The 17,300-nt window shown below is 39.7% G+C and overlaps 1 protein-coding gene across 1 annotated transcript in view; it reads right to left on the bottom strand.

The window, feature by feature from the left end:
- Window positions 1–12,104, bottom strand: part of Hmgcll1 (3-hydroxy-3-methylglutaryl-CoA lyase like 1) — a 122,636-nt gene extending 110,532 nt beyond the window's left edge. Inside the window, exon 1 of the mRNA XM_006973739.4 lies at window positions 11,871–12,104. Within this exon, the coding sequence (XP_006973801.1) occupies window positions 11,871–11,978 (108 nt within the window). The 5' untranslated portion in view covers window positions 11,979–12,104. The remainder of the gene's footprint in view (window positions 1–11,870) is intronic.
- Between the last annotated feature and the right edge of the window lie 5,196 nt (window positions 12,105–17,300).

The following is a 17,300-nucleotide window of genomic DNA, read 5'->3' as shown; positions in this document are numbered from 1 at the left end:
TTTTAATACAGGGAATTAAAGTTGGAGCTTTCACATATTAGACAAGTGCTCAACATTGAGCTACACACAAGCCTTTTAAATTTATTCATCTATTGAATGTATCTGAATACTTGATATCAACATTCATTGTGAAATTGTGAATAAATTGAAACACAAACCTTCATAGAACTGGACAATTTTAAAAGTCTTTATGTAGAGTTATTTTCAACTGAAGTCTTATTTTGAAATAAATGTTTTGGGGATAAGATTCACTAATCAATGTTTCTGTAAGAACATATGAAATGAATTATACAAAAGGTTAATTATAACAGAAGAAATTTAAAAAAAAACTCTTGAATATTAATTTAGGACTGAATTCTGATTATTCGGGAAAAGGAAGAGTGTCCCCTGGAAAGATGGCAAGCTTCTGATGCCTTAATGACAATTTCCTGCCAGCTAAAAGATTATGACTACTCTGCCCTACATTGTTGAAAAATAGAAACATTTTGAACAAGTTCATCATACTATTTCCACACCATTACCCACCAAGGATCCCCAAAACAAACCTTCCTGAGCAAGGAGGTAATTTGATGCCTAAGACAGTGAGGAGGTAAATGTGTATAAAGGTATTCTTTTTTATCTACATGTTTAAGTGTAGTACAATCAAATATTTCCAGAGATTAAATTTTCTCAGCTAGGCAGCAATTTATGTCAACCACATAGATTAGCAATTGCCAGGCTACTAGTAGGAAACCAGAATTCTAAAAGCTGCTTTTGTTTTTAGGACTTGAACCAGGCTTGACAAAAACTTTCAAATCCAGAATCCAGTTAAAATGATCCAAATATATGATCTGATTCTGTCTCTCCAACACCACATGTCCCCTGAAAGTGACGCACGACGTTTCGGGGTCCATGATGTCTGGCCTCCTAGTTGACTGGGAAAAATAAAAAGACAAAAAACTAAAAGCTAAGTGTGTAATGGGGTGGAAAACAGAGAAGAAAGAAAGGGCCAGAGAAAGTTAGAGCACAGAGTGAATAACCAGAAAGCCAGAAGACTTGGAGGAGCTTGAAGCTGATGAAAAAAAGAAAAAACCAAGATCACAGCTCACATCGTAGGGGGAAGGAAGGATGTGAAAGCCAGCTGGAATCAGACAAAGCAAGGAATCCAGGAGCCAACAGAAATCCAAGGACAGAAAGTATTGAAGATTGAAGGGAACAGGAAATTTATTGGAAAGCAAGTTGTTTTTCCTTTTGTGTCCAATGCAATTCTATTCCAGACTGAATTCTCTCGACCTCAGGGAGGGCAGAAGGGAAGTCAGAATTCACAGCCGTCTCTCCCCAACTTGAGCCCCCATGAGCAGGAGCCAAGAGCTGAGGAAAGACACTGAGAGGAAGCACAGTAGGAGCCCAGGTTGACTACGGTTGGTAGGCAGTGGCTGCACCGATCAGCACCGGCTCACCAAGACAGGGTGAAAGGAAAACAAAGACAGCTGGGAGCCAACTGCCAGCTGCTGAGTCAAAGCTTCCTTCCGGCAGATTCAATGAACTCCACAACCAATTCCTCTCACGACGACAATGGAAACAGGAGTACACACTCAATGTTTTGGAAGTAGAACTTCCTGAGTTTCCCAACCTAACTCTGCTATTTGCTAGCCGCTGGCTATGAGGGAGTTATTTGACCGTTGTGTGCCATACTCATGAAATCCATAAAACAGACTACTGTGACGGTTTAAATAAGCAATCAGATTAACACCTGGAACGTACTTAGCCTCCAACAGTGGTAGCAATACAGCTATAAAAAGTGCTTGAAGCAGGAAGTCCATACAAAATAATGAAGTTTGATTAAAGAAGATGAAGATATGTTGTAGAGTATTATTTTAAGATGTGTTACATTTATTTTATGCTGTGGGACACTGGTTTAATGATGCAAAAATGTATTGCATTCTTTTATGTTTCATTTGTTTAACTCTGTGAAGCTGTGGTACTTTGCATGTCTAAAACACCTAATTGGTCTAAGAAAGGGCTGAATGGCCAAAAGCTTGGCAGGAAAGGATAGGTGTGGCTGGCAGGCAGAGAGGATAAAGAGGAAGAAATGTCTGGGAGGAGAGGTCAAGAAGCCGGAGAACAAGGAGAACAGGAAGCAAGGGGCCAGCCACACAGTCACACAGTCAGCCTTGAAGTAAGAGCAAAAGTAAGACATACAGAAGGAAGAGAAAGACAAAACCCCAGAGGCAAATGGTAGATGGGATAATTTAATAAAAACTGGCTAGAAATAAGCCAAGCTAAAGCCAGGCATTGCTAAGTAAGAATAAGACTCTATGTATTTATTTGGGAGCTGGGTGGTGGCCTCCAAAAGAGTAAAATGAAAAAACAACCAACTACAAGGATACAAAATGATTATACATTTTATAAAACACCAAGAGGCACGCTTCCTAATGGATAGGAACTAAGATGTGAACTGGGATTCTGTCCTTGTTTCTGCATATGCATGCCAGGCATACCTAGTCAGGAATCCAAATGTGGTCAGATTTGACCTAAAGTTATTTGAAAAGTCATAGTGTAAAAACAGAGAGAAACATTCTTCTGTGAGTTTAAGGATAAATATTTAGAGCACACTTAGAAGTTATACTGGTTTAGAACAGTGGTCGTAGTAAGTTCCCCTCTAGGATCCAGGACCTTACCACCAACTGGGTATTGGCTAGGTTTACAGAAGAGGCATGAATTCCTTCCTAAGAGAGCTGTTGGTTGCCCCTAAGAGATATCACTATTGAACTCTTGAGGATAGCTGTCACCCATTGTTGTGGTCCATAGGCTTCACAGTTGCATAGGCTATTGATTGCTTTCTCCTTTGGTGGCTTGCATACATAGCACCTTCAGATACTGTGAGAACTAGTCGTCAGGAGTGAAGCATTTGAGCCAGATCCAGCTCATCTTCTCTAAGTTTTGTAGCTAATGTATGATGTCTTCTGTTTTCCCCACTGCCCCTTTCATAGCACCTGTATCCTACTACCCCCTTCCAGATCTCATCAAGGAAGCATCTTTTTGCACAGAGACCATTTCAGAAAACCACAACTGGTCAAAATGCAGAGAATATTGATACTAGGCTGCCCATCTCCTATTGATACATCATTTACAACACAAACCCTACACCCAAGGTTAAGGGAACATTGCAGAAGAGGGGCCAGAAAATTTTAAGAGCCAGAGGACCAGGATATCTGCTATGAGATAGTACCTTCTAATACAACAGAGAAGCTGTACCCATGTAAGCTCAACAATATAGTCCCCTAAATAAAGCCAGCACTATGGCAATACCAATTGACACCAACATGAATGAGGGACATCAAATCCCTACTCCTAGATGAAGACCTACAGGAGATTAATGGCTGTTATGAGAGAGACTCAACTTCCCCAGGAACAAGTGACCTGATAGGTTATGCTATCCCAAGTGGTCAGCCATAAACATATACATATGAGCAACATTAAATGGACTCAGTAGGTTGCATTTGTGTGTGTGTGTGTGTGTATATATATATATACATATATATATATATACATGCATATATATGTAACAATAATGATTAAAGAGGAGGATGTCATAAACTTTAGAGGGAGTCAGGGAGACAGGAGTTTTAGGAGGAGATAGAGGAATAAAATTGGTATAAATATAGTACTCACATATGAAATGCTCAAAAAATTTAAATAAAAATATCTGATAATTTATCTTTACTAGGAGATGATAGTTCAAACTCTCAGCCTTAAAACAAAAGAATGAAGCAACTTTTAATGTGAGTAAATTCTTAATTAGAGATACATTTTTTTCTAAGCAATAGTATTTATTTAAATATAAAATAATCCCTCAAAGCACATGAACATGGTTAAAGATAAGAATTTTGGAGTGGTGAGGACAATAGACTGACAGATATGGCAAAGTAGGATAGCTCTAACAATAGTCAAATCAAACACAATCAAACTTTAAACTCATCTAAAGATAGTGATTAATCAGGGTATTGGATTTTAAGAGATTTATATCAAAATAACAGATAAATGCAGAATATAAAAGTAGAAACTTTCTTTTGCTAGCATACCACATACATGTGTAAAGAGATATGATCATGCACATATATTTAAAAGAAGAAACCAATTATGTGATGAGAGAGAGTCAAGAGAGAGCAAGAGAGAGGTAGATTAGATCAAGAGTGGAAAAAGTCAAAATAAAAATGTATTTTAAAGGTTGATCAATGAAATACATTGGCTGCATCATATGAAGTCCTGGTGTGTGATTGTACAGTAGGGTGAAGATAAATAACAATAAAATGTTGTGTGTTTTACAAAATTAGAAGAAATTATTTCAAAGGTTTTCATCATAATGAAATAAAATGTTTGACTTATTTATTTATTTATTTATTATTTATTTATTTATTTATTCATTCATTCATGTGTTTACCCCAACTTTAGTACTATATACTGAATCAAAACACCATATACAAGCAGTATCTTGAGATCAGGGCTCAATAAAGAGCTGAGACTAGTAATAGTTGTAGTGGTTGTCATAGTGTAAAAGTTTACAAAATCGAACTATGAATGAAGACAAAAGGCTAAGCCTTCTCCAACAAAGTAGACCGAGTATCATGTTGACTAAACACCTGATCAGTTTAATGTACCATTACCAAAAACAAGAGACCAATCCCTCCTTGAAAGGAGTAATAATATGCAGACTCAAACTATGTCTATAATTTTTCCTACTGTGTCTAATATTCAATCTGAATTTAGTAGTCATACAAGGAGGGCAAATATATGAAACAAATTTAGTACAAATATGCATATTAAAATGATCAGATACAGAATTCAAAGCAATCCATAAATATTTGAGATATAAATACTCATAATAAGACAGTGGACAAGCCTAAAATCTAGTTTTAAAAATCACAAAAGACATATTTTAACTCCAAATTCTAAAAGCTACAGTGAACATACTAGGGCCGCCTGGGTTTGTTTTTTTTTTTTTCTTTTTCCTATAAGTAGCTGTCTAAAGATCATCACATTTCTTTACATGAGAAAGGAAAGAACGATTTATCACTTATTGAAACACAGGTGGCTGTTGGTTAATTTTTTTTTTCAGAGATGAGAAAGGAACAAGGTGTATGTAACTAGATACCAAACCTTTGTTTGTTTATTTGGTTAGTTGGGTTTTTTTGTTGTTTTGTTTTGGTTTTTCGAGACAGGGTTTCTCTGTGCAATTTTGGTGCCTGTCCTGGATCTCACTCTGTAGACCAGGCTGGCCTCGAACTCACAGAGATCTGCCTGGCTCTGCCTCGCAAGTGCTGGGATTAAAGGCATGCACCACCACTTCCCGGTGACACCAAATCTTAGAGAAAACCAAGAAGGGACTTGCAGAACTTTTCCTCTACAACCTGTTGATCAAAATAGTTTAAAGCCATCTTTATTGCCTTTAAAGGATTATAAAACTGAGACTATGGAGAGGAAGCATTAGCTTGGGGCTTGTACCTGTCCTGGTTTCACTCCTGTTGCACCGGTAAAATATCTGGAAAAGATAACTAAAGAGGAGAAAGGGGTTAATATCAGCTCACAGTTCCAAGTAAGAGTTCAATCATAGCAGAGAAGCCACTGCGGCAGGAGCTTTCACCACAGCCATAGTCAAGGAGGGAGATAACCAAATGCATTTGTGCAACTTGCTTGCTTGTGCTCAGCTCCATTTCTCTACTTACATAGTCCAGGATCTCCTTTCTAAGGAATGGTGCTGCCCATGGCAGGCTGGGTCTTCTATATCAATTAATTATTAAAGACAGTACCTCAAGGACATACACGCTAAACCAATACAGGCAAGCCCTCATTAAGATTCTCTTCCCAGGTAATTCTAAGTGGTGTCAAGGTGATGATTAAAGCTAACCATCATACTGCCCAAGCATAAGGACCTGAACTCAGGTTCCCATCACCAGCATAAATGCCAGATGAGTATGAGGCTCACCGGTAATCCTAATACTCAGGAGGCAGAGACAGAGGATGTCTAGAGCAAACTAGCAAAATTAGCAGTATCAGTAAGCTTTAGGTTTAAGTGAGATACCTGCCTCAATGTATAAGGTAGAGAGAGACAAAGGAAGACACTTGATGCCAACCTCTGGCCCCCAAACACATGCGCACACATGCACATGTACCTGCATACACATGGGTGTACACACATTCAAACACTTCACACACACATACACACACACACACACACACAACATACATACATACATGCACAAATAAAATTGTGAAACCTAAAATTATAGAATCCAATAAGTTAGACAAAGTTGAAGAAGGAACTGGCGCAAAGGAATATAAGAAGAAATTATACATACTGAACATGGGAAGAAAAGAATAAAATTACAGAAAGAAATGCAAACTATACATAACTATCTGGTTATCAGAATTGCCACACACCACTAACTAGACAAATGAAAATAGTGTCAATGTATGTGACTGGAAATCAAAAAGAGAGTGAAAAATGCATTATTATCAGACAAAAGATAAATAAATAGCTGATATTGCTTGTTAAGCTTTTCATTATAACTGCTAAGAAAGCTGCATTTTGTATGGTGGCGATGTGTTTATTTACTTATTATTTATTAATTTAAATTATTTGTGTGATATATGCTTATATTAATATTCATTTGCATCTATTGTATTATACACACACACATTGCCTGGTCTACAAAAACATGCAAACACATTTTGTGTGGTACTAAGGACTGAACTCAGAGACTTGTACATGCTAGACTCTAATCATTCTGTATTCTCAACCACTCTAACATTTTATTTTGTGAGAGTATTTCATTGAGTTTCCCATTGTCTCACTAAGCTGCCTCCTTCCTCAGCCTCCCCAGTACCTGAGCTACCAGGCTGTTGTTTTTTTTTTAAATTATATTTATCTATTTGTTCATTTACTTATTTATTTAGTGTTTATGGTGTGTGTGTGTGTGTGTGTGTGTGTGTGTGTGTGTGTGTGTGTGTGTAGAGGTCAGAGGACAACTTGTGGGATTTGGTTCTTTCTGTATACTAGATGGGTCTCAGGACTGAAGTAAGATCATCAGGCTTTGTTGCAATTGCTTTTGCCCACTAATCCGTCTCACTAGCCGGCAGGTTTTCAGTCAGGGGACTGAAGTGAATACTCCTAGCTGAAGAAAAGCAGTCCCCAGTGTAAGACTGGAAATGAATGAATGAATGGTGAGCAAGGGAAAGGGGAAATACATGCACAAATATAAATTAACAGGGGCTGAGTAAATACGGTTTATAAATATCCCATGTGGAGAATAAATCCATATAACAAGAAGTATCCAAAGCCAAAGGGCAGCAGTGGGTCGTGTGATAGCTTCAGTTTAAATGTTTTAATAGCAATCATATTCTATTTTAGTAAGTCAAGGTTAGATGTTGACAGATTATAGCTAACAACTATGAACATAATTGTAAAAAAAAAGCCTATAACTGACATGTTAATTCAGCAGGGAAATTAAAAATATGTTATTCCAAAACAAAGCAAAAATGAAGGAACAAAAGGGAACAAGTCACCAAAGAACATAAAATAAACAGAAAGCAGTAAAGTTGTTTCTTTTTCTAAAACTTCGTCTCTAGTCCTCTCAAGTTCTTTAGTAAGTACACTAAAGCTGCACAGTCACAAATAAAATGCATAGAGTTCAGATGATTCTTCCACTAAATTTAAGCAGAAATAGCATACATAGAGTTGGGTTTTTTGTTTGTTTTTTTGTTTGTTTGTTTTTGTTTTGTTTTTCAAGACAGAATTTCTCAGTGTAGTTTTGTTTCCTGTCCTGGATCTCACTCTGTAGACCAGGCTGGCCTCGAACTCACAGAGATCCTCCTGGCTCTGCCTCCGGAGTGCTGGGATTAAAAGCGTGTGCCACCACTGCCCGACCATACATAGGGTTTTAAATTAGAGAGAGGTGAGTACCTAACTTTACTAGTTTGATTGTTTTTAAGAGGTCACCTCTAGTTCATCAGGATATTTTATATTGAATGTGTACAATGAAATTTTAGGGTGGAGGCAAGATAGTCTATGTACAAAGTCAAATCGTTAAGATGCACAGCCAGCTGTGATACTTTGGGAATGGGCAAATATTGAAAAGAGAAAAATACCCTGTTTTCTAGCCAGCTGTTAGCAAGCATGGCATTCTTTCACATTCTGAAGTTTCTATCAATCCCAACTGCAGCCAAGTTATCTCATAACACATCATCCAGCCCTGTATATCATCTTATCTACCAAATTCAACAACAAATAAGAGGTAAAGTTCCTTGTGGTTTATTTACAGCATTCAAATTTCATTTTCATCCTTTCTTCACCATCAAATCCTGGCTGAGGTCTATGTAATAAAAAGACAAGTCACAAACCATAACAACACCCATCCACTGGTACTAAGGCAAGACCCGAATGATAACATGGGCTTGTTATCATTAATTTTGTACTAATTTCACAATTACATATTACATACTAATGTGCCAATCATTGCTGTAGAAAGATTTTCCCAAGTATGTGACACTTGGCTTGTCCTCTGTAAAGATGTACAGCCATTCATTTGTTTAAGAAGTACAAATTGATCATCAGAACTAACCAGTCATTTTGTCAGGTGTGGTAAGTCCAATGATGGGTTGTTTCCTGGGCTTAATGGGCTTAATATATGGCAGAGAGTTATATTCCAAATAATCACTAAATAAAAGGATAACCCATATTATATACAATAGTTCACGCTACAGTAAAATCATAAACAAGGCTAATGGGAAGGGGTTCCTGAGAAAGTGGCACTCACATTGAACACTGAAGACTGAATAAAAGCTAACTGAGAAATATCTTCTAGCAGAGGAATGAAATAAGCAAAGGGAACATGAATTATAGAGAATTCAAAGAAGGCCACTGTGGCAAAAAAAAAAATGACAAGAATAAAAGGGAATAGTTTAAGATGAGATGAATGAAGGACTACTGGAGGCTTCAAAGACCCAATTGTTTGTCCATTTCTACAAACAATGGAATTCACATAAGGTTACGAAACAGAGTAATTACATGATTTTACTTGAAATACAGAACTTCTCGACTGTCAAGACAGTGGGTTGGAGAGGAAAATGAAAGCAACAAGGGTAAGACAACAGTCTCATCATACGGAGGTCACATAAAGCTGTTTTAGAATTGTAGTGCTGATGAAGTTGGAAAATAGACACATTTGAAAGGAATTCAAAAATGGAATTCCAGGATTCTATAATTCTTTGAAAGTGATAGAAACAGAGAAAAAGAAGCCTTCTGTTTTTGACTTTGTAGAAAGAAACAAATTGTGAGCAGATTCTTTGCAACAGGAAATCCTGGGGAAAGCCCATGGTTGGAAAGTGTATTAGTAAGGGTTTTGATGGTTATGATAAAACACCATAAGATTTATTTTAGCTTACAGTTCCATATCACAGTCCATTACTGAAGGAAGTCAAGGCAGAAACCAAAGGAGGAACCAGGAATCCGGAACTAATGCAGAGACGATGGACAACCGCTGTCTACTGGCTTGACTTTCATGGCTTGCTCAGACTACTTTCTTGTAGCACCCAAGACCACCCACTCAGGGGTGGTACTGCCTACAGTGACCTGAGCCATCAATCATAAATCAAAAGATAATCACCATCACATATCAATCATAAATCAAAAGATAATCACCATCACTCATCAATCATAAATCAAAAGATAATCACCATCACTCATCAATCATAAATCAAAAGATAATCATTACAGTCCTTTCCACAGGCCAATCTGATGGGGGCATTTTCTTAACTGAGGGTCCCTCTTCCCAAATGACCCCCAGAATGTATGAAAACTCAATAGGTAGGAGGATTTGTGTACAGAACAAGGATGGTTTTCCACAGAAAACTAGCCAGCACAGGAAGAGAGAACATGAATGCAAGTAGGAAATGTTGATTATCAATTCCTGTTGAGATATCTAAGTGCAGACTGAAGCTCAAAAGAGAGATGAAAATATAAAAACCAAGAACTGGGACACAAATAATAACCAAGACCATGAGAGGAGATAAGCTGTAGGACAGACGGACATGATGGCCCAGACAGACTGGCAAGGTCACAGGGAGAAAAGAGCTGGACCAAAGAAGTGGTTTGTAAGGTGTATTTAGGGAACAAATGGGAGCATCACAGGCAGAAGAGTTGGCAGGTGTTAAAAGAGAGTCTTCCAGAAAAGCACATAAGAGTCTAAAAGTCGTGTCTTTTGATTGCCTCATCAATAATCCTAGTAAATTTCCATTTTCTCTATATCTTCATCTTAACAGATAAAGTGGACACCATCACCTATCAGCCTGCTGTTAATCACCATGCACAAAGCCCACAAAATGTACAAATCAAAACACTGGAGCATCCGTACAACTATAATGATCACCTAAGCAATAACAATCACGCGATTTCATCCTGAAACATAAATGTTAGGGATTCTTGATTGTGTAAGACCAACCGACTGCATGCTAGGAAGTTCACAGCAGACTACATGGGAATTACCCGTGAGGACATGGCAGGAGATGGAGCACGACTTTCCGCTTCACCACTCTCACCTTCGGGTTTCATCAGAGGACCCTGGCCAATCCTTTCGTGCCTTTTTATCAGTACGTATTGCTCGTAGAAAATAACGGATTTCATCGTGGCACCTCCCTGTGTGTGTCTTATACACTGTGATCGTATGTACTGCCTCATGACCCTCGCCTAACCCGCCTCTTCCTCCTGAGCCTCTTCATTTTTTCCCATCTCTATTTTCATTGTTTCTCTGTTTGTTTCATTGTTTCTTTTCTGCCCTCGTTGACACAGAAAACATGCAATGCTAGTCTTTTCAGGCTCTGGCTCATTTGGACGTGGTGACTTGCTGTTCCAGGCACCTACCTGGCAAAGAACTTGATTTTGTTCTTCTTTCTGAATCATAACTTATTGTGTGATATGCCATGTCTTCTGTATTGTATCCGTTCATCTGTTGTTGGACACCAAACTGATCCTAGGACTCTTGCAAATAGCCCTGGCCAATTCTAATTAAGGAGGCACAAACTATCTATAAATCAGCCCATAAATACTGAGTCCTACTTGTGGATCCAAGGTTTCAGTTTCACCTGTTAGAACACTGGACCGAGACTGCACCATAAGAAAATGTATAACTACTTTTAGAACAGTTGGTGTAACGTCACATAGCAAAACTAGGCTAGCCCACTAAAATACTAAAATAAACTACCTTGTTTACAAGGGGAACAGGCACCTATAATTAAAAAGGCTAATAGCCAAGGCCTCGCGGAGCCCTTGACTCATAACAGGTTTCAGCATTTAGAATGATTACAGTTCTTGGGAAAATGCAGGAATAATTTTATTGTGCAATGGTTTTATTCAAGTTTAATTTTGTTAATGCAAAAAGACATTAGGGATAGTCAACGCTCTGACCTGACACGTGATTTTTAAATAGTACTATGTCTTCCTAGTGTGTATTGGCTTCATTCCTTTTTCTAACCCACAAGGTGACATGCTTGTAGTCTGTTACACGTTACAAGGCACTGTCCTTGAGAGAACGCCTCTGGATCTAAATTGCAGTAGATAATGCATCCCTTCCAAAGAAAACACACAGACGTCATCACTCCTGTAGGCCACCTGCAAATGGTCCAGCGTAGGGAAATTGCTAGGCCTGCAAGGACAGGTCTATTGGTTCACAGCAGAGAGGATGAAAAGGCTTTTCAGCTACAGAGCCGCACACTGACACTGAACTGCTGCAGACCTGGCCCTGGCATACAGAGCTGACACAAAGGGATGAGGGTGAGGTTGATGGGGGAAGAGGCTGTGCGGGAGGGTGGGGGCGCCCTAGGCCGCGAGGTGGTACCTGCGCCGGGTCCAGGGCCCCTGCCACTGACTCTCCGCTCCACAGATGCTCGCGGAGAAGCTGCTGGTAGCTGAGGCAGTGCTTGGCAGCAGATGGTAGATTCCCCATGCCGCAGCCTGGGTACCGCGGGCGGTGTTAGATCGCAAGGCCTGAGAACCGGGAAGGCGTAGGAGCCAGCCGGGAGCGCGTCCCGCGGGTGCCCGCACAGGGTCCGAGCTGCACTGCGGCGGCGCGGTTCCCGGGCAACGCCCAGGCAGGGGTGCAGCTGGCACCTGAGTCCAGCGCAGCTGAGACCCAGAACCCGGATGGAAACAGTAAAGTGAGGCAGGGTGGCACCCCCGCCCCACCCCGAATGTGGATCTGTCAGGGTTGACTGTCTGCAGGTGCCCACCCACCTACTCATGCCTGAGTCAGAGCTGTGGGGAACAACAGGGGCCTCTGAGAGGAAAGAGCACGGGGCTCTGTACAGACATTGTTTCATTCCCAACTACAAGCCTGTAGGGTTGTCCCTCGGAATTCGTTTGAGGTCTTGTGTCAAAACTCTATTTAAAATTGCTGAGGCGCTTTGCTATATATAAAAAAGGATAAACTCTATTAAAGAGGATCCTAAATTAGGGGAGATCCTGGAGGTAAGCAGCACACCATGAAGTTGTCAGTAAAGCCGATGGTGCAAGACAAAGGTTGAAATGCTGGATTCTTTTTGTTGGTTTTCATTTATTGATTTTAGTGGTTCTCTCCTTCCACTACCATGTGGGAGTCAGGAATAGAACTCAGAGGGTCGGTCTGCCTTGGCCTGGCCACAAGCCCCTTACCATCTCCCTGGGCCTGAAGATCTGTTTCTTGTTAATAGAAATGGCACAATAACTAGAGGCTAGATCCATTCAAACAAAAACAAGTCCTTGGGAGATTAGGACCAAAGATTTATATGGTAGCCTTAGGACCAGACAACCCCTGCTTCCTTCTGCCTATTTCACAAACACCCTTAGACCGCAACACCCTGATACTCTTCTGTGTGGAGGCTGTAGCTTGCAGTTAATAAGACACAATCACCGAGAATAGGCTCTGGGGTCCCTGCAGTCTCCCAGAGACCCAGCTAGGTGTCTATGGCCAAGATGCTAACTGACCCTACTTTTTCCACAGCAAGTAAGAATCAGGAGTGGACTGATGCATACACTTGCACGCACAATGGAGTATATAAAGTTTAATTTCTGAAGCATAACATAAACAGATGTTCAGGGGATTCACGGTCCAGACCTGTTAAGGAATATTTTTTATTAATTCTTTGAGAATATCATGCAAGGTATTTTGAACATATTCACTCCATTTACCCCAAATTCTCTCAGCCACATCCACACCCCTTCCATCCAAGCTTAAGGTATGTTTTATAATTGTCCTTTCTTCATTTCAACCCCAGCTACAATGAAATTTTGAGTTCTGCAGTTCTTTATTGTGAGGACTATCCTGTGCATGATAAGATATGTGTGTGTGTGTGTGTGTGTGTATCCATGGATGTTTCACTCGTATGAACATGTCTGCACCACAAATTCGAAGTGCCTGCAGAAGCAAAAAGAGGGGGTCAGTTCTTCTGGAACTGGTGTTAGAGATGACTGTCAGCCACCATATGAGTGCTAAGAACAGAACTTGGGTCCTCTGCACAAGCAGCCAGGGCTCTTAACCACTGGGCCATCTTTCCAGCCCCACATGAAAAGAATTGACCCTACCCACTAAATATCAGCTGTTATATAAACTCACCATTCCTGATACACAACTGTTGATGTGGCTGCTGCTGCTGCTGCTGCTGATGATGATGATGATGATGATGACATTTGCTGAGCATTTATCATGGACCACATACAACTCTAAGCACTTCCTGGGGATGTCACCAATCTCACAAGGAAGGTCCTATGACTGTCATTTTACAGATTAAGCCACTTGCGGCACAAACTGCTTAATGAGAAAGCCAGAATTCAACTTCAGTAGCTGGACTTCCATCCACGTCTTTGATTGTGACTGTGACGCTGATGCTGCCTTGCTGAAATCACACTCAGCCAGATATATAGTATTTGAGGCATAACTTCTTTTCCATTATTTCAAACATTTAAACATTAGGTGAGACTTATTAGAAATTTAAAACCTCTCGAGATTAAGGTAACTGACTGCCCTCTCCACAAGTTGTTAAAATTGCATCAGAAACTAGAATGCCTGGGAGGGGCGGGGGGAGATCTAAATGTCAGGTGGAATTAGAACCCTGGGACCACACTTTGACAAGTGGACATTCAACCGTAAACATCAATATCCATTACATTAGAATCATTATTAGAATATCAACAGGGTCTTATTATTTTTATTATCAACAGTTCAGGAGGAATCTTTACATTGTTTTTAAAATTCAGGATTTATTCCATGTATCTCAGCACTTGTCTATTTTAGTTAAATCTTTTCACAACTAGCACCAGTGGGTAGAGGTATAACCCAGTGACAGTGTCGTCTTAGCAGATTCGAGATCCTGAATGCAGTTTCCAGTGCTGCAGCCATCACTACCATCCAGCAAAAATTGAACTTCTTTCCCTACCCCTCTATCTTAGCCTCAAATGGAGTCTTCAGATTTCTACACAAAATCAAAATACCCAAATAGCATAATTAAAGGTTTTGTCCCTGTTTGGATTGCTATGCCTTTAGAAAAATGTGATTTTTTTCCCCTTTTGCTCTAAAACCTTGTTTTTTAAATAGTTCCAGGCTGACCACAGACTATTATAAAGAATACTATCTAATTACAGAATTTTTAAAATCTCATCAAATGCAATTTCTATAATTTGAAACACATAGAATATTTTATTTGCTTTCAATTTTCTAAAGAAGTAGATGGAAAAATAGCAACTACAGTAATCTCTACTTAACTTATAATTATCAACTGATTTCCATACACTAGGCATTAGCATAAAAGGTTTTCATGTGCTAACCCATGTAATCTTAGTAACAGCCTCACATAGGCTTCTTTAGTACAGCCATTTTGGGTGTGGAAAATGAGTTACAAAAACATCAACCGAAAGTGACCGAAGTGATCAACATTATCTAATGACTCAGCTGTCTAAAGACAGCTGTCTACATAACCAAAGTGACCCATCTCCCCCGTGACTCAGCTGTCTACAGACTCAGTCATGACCAAATTGATAGAGCTAGCCAGTGATTCCTCTGTTGTATAGATAACCCTTGATCAAAGTGAATCATCCATCCATCTAGTGACTCAGCTGTCTACAGACTCAGGACCAAAGTGACAGATCTATCCAGTGATCCAGTGGTCTATAGACCCAGTTATTTGGCACCAAATCTTTGCTGGTTGCACAGACTGCCTTTCTAATAAAGTAGAAGAATTACTGCTAGATGCCATATCCCTCATCATTTGATAAGTAGATTAATTAGAATATGTATCTCACACACAATAGGAAAAAATTGTATTAAAAAAAAGCTATACCATCTATGAAATTCTTGGCAGCACAGGCTAAGACACTTTCTTTATTAATAAATTAATGTTTAAAGATAATCTTGAAGCCAATAATTCTAAAATATCATTCATACACTTAACTGACATTCCTCCTTTGCCATTAATTCAAGTACCTACACTCATGACTTTATTTTTTTTAAAGATTTATCTATTTTATTCCATGTGTATGAGTGTTTTGCCTGTATGGGCATAAGTGTACTATGTATGTGCCTGGTGCACAAAGAGCCCAGAAAAAGGAGTGGGAACTGGCCATTGGAGTCAGGAAACCAAAATCTGCTCCTCTGTGAGAGCAGCAAGTATGCTTTTATGCACAAAACTCTCTCTCCAGACCTCTCCACACCTCCATATTGCCTTGAACCACAACAAGAAGATGGAAAGTTAAGGGGACACAGGAATGGAAGGACCCTTGACCAAATCTGATTGAAGCCTCTTACCAGCTGAGGAACATAATCCCAGCGAAGCTGACATTTGCTTAAAGCCCTTCTTATTTCTCAGCTCTAAACCTGCAACTCACTGAGAGTCTTTTTACCAGATTTACCTACCAGAACTGCCCAGTATAGTAAAAAGGATAGCTCCAAAGACCTTATGACCTCAATGGCTCTGAATTTTATCAGATTATAATCCCATCCAAGGCCCCTCCAGAAATACCCCCATAATTTCATCAACCAAGTAGAAAAATGGACACATTAAAATGTTCTTAGCAACCCTTTGCAATATCATTTGAAATCCACAATGGTATGTAGGGTCATGCTAAGGCACATAACTGTGACTGTGCCTTGAGAAGCCCACACCAACACTTGAGCACGTCATTTTCTTTCTCTGAGCATCTCTCTTTCTCTTAACCTCTGTGCTTCAAACCTATAATAAAAGTAAGGCTGGGGAGATGCCTCAGTAGGCAAAGTATTCACAGTACAAAGGTGAGAACCAGAGTTCAAATGCCTAAAATTTACTTAAAGGCCAGACAGCCATGGCAGCTGCCCATGATCCCAGCACTCTGGGAGCAGAGATAGATCCTCAGAGCAAGCTGCTTGGCTAAACTAGCCAAATTTGACTAGCTCCAAGTTCAGTGAGAGACCCTTCCTCAATAAATAAATAGGAGAAGGATAAAGGAAGGCATCCAACACAGGCATGAACACACAAATGCATATGCCTGTCATACACACACACACACACACACACACACACACACACACACACACACACACACACACACTTGTGTGCGTGAGAAAGAAAGAGAGAGGCAAGAATACACTTGTAAACAACCATACCATATACACATTCACACACCAAGTAAAAGGAAGAAAACTGTAGTAATGAAAAAGAATAAAGATGCATTTTAATAAATGGTTACTATTCTCTGAGAAGCCCATACTCATTCTCTTGAGTGTGTTTTATTCTCTCCCTGAACACCTTTCTATTTTTAATAAACTCAAACTCTGCTTCCCAATGACTCCCACTGATACTCTCTTCTGCATCTAAGCCAAAGATGCTGTTTCATCTGAATTGAGGTCCTTAAAAGATTAGAGGACTTCTCAGCCTGCTGAGGGTGATAGTGTGGAGCTGTGCCTCTGTCGCTGGCCGCTGACAGCCTGTCATTGAAACAATAGAGCCAATTCACCTGGTTCAGTCTTAGTTAATACCAGTCCTGTCTTGCTCAGAATTAGCCTAACTTGTCATTTTCAGCAAAGAGATTTATTTAAAAACTGAATAAAACGAAGAGGAGAAATTGATCCTCACGTTGTAGCTCTAACTCCTGCCCAGTCTCTTCCTGCAGTGTGTGAGGTATTTGCTCTGAGAATGGAGTTCTCAGTTTAGCACATGATTACATCTGCAAGATGACCTGGCAAGCCTCGTCTTTGCTTGATCTCTTCCAGATGCAACGTATCCACTATCTCCCTTTCAAAGTCAGCATGCAGAATGCCAGCTGA

This window comes from Peromyscus maniculatus, chromosome 7, assembly GCF_049852395.1.
Source record: "Peromyscus maniculatus bairdii isolate BWxNUB_F1_BW_parent chromosome 7, HU_Pman_BW_mat_3.1, whole genome shotgun sequence".
NCBI classification, from domain to species: domain Eukaryota; kingdom Metazoa; phylum Chordata; class Mammalia; order Rodentia; family Cricetidae; genus Peromyscus; species Peromyscus maniculatus.
The sequence above is the reverse complement of the archived record's forward strand: the minus strand, read 5'-3'. Positions and strand labels throughout refer to the sequence as shown.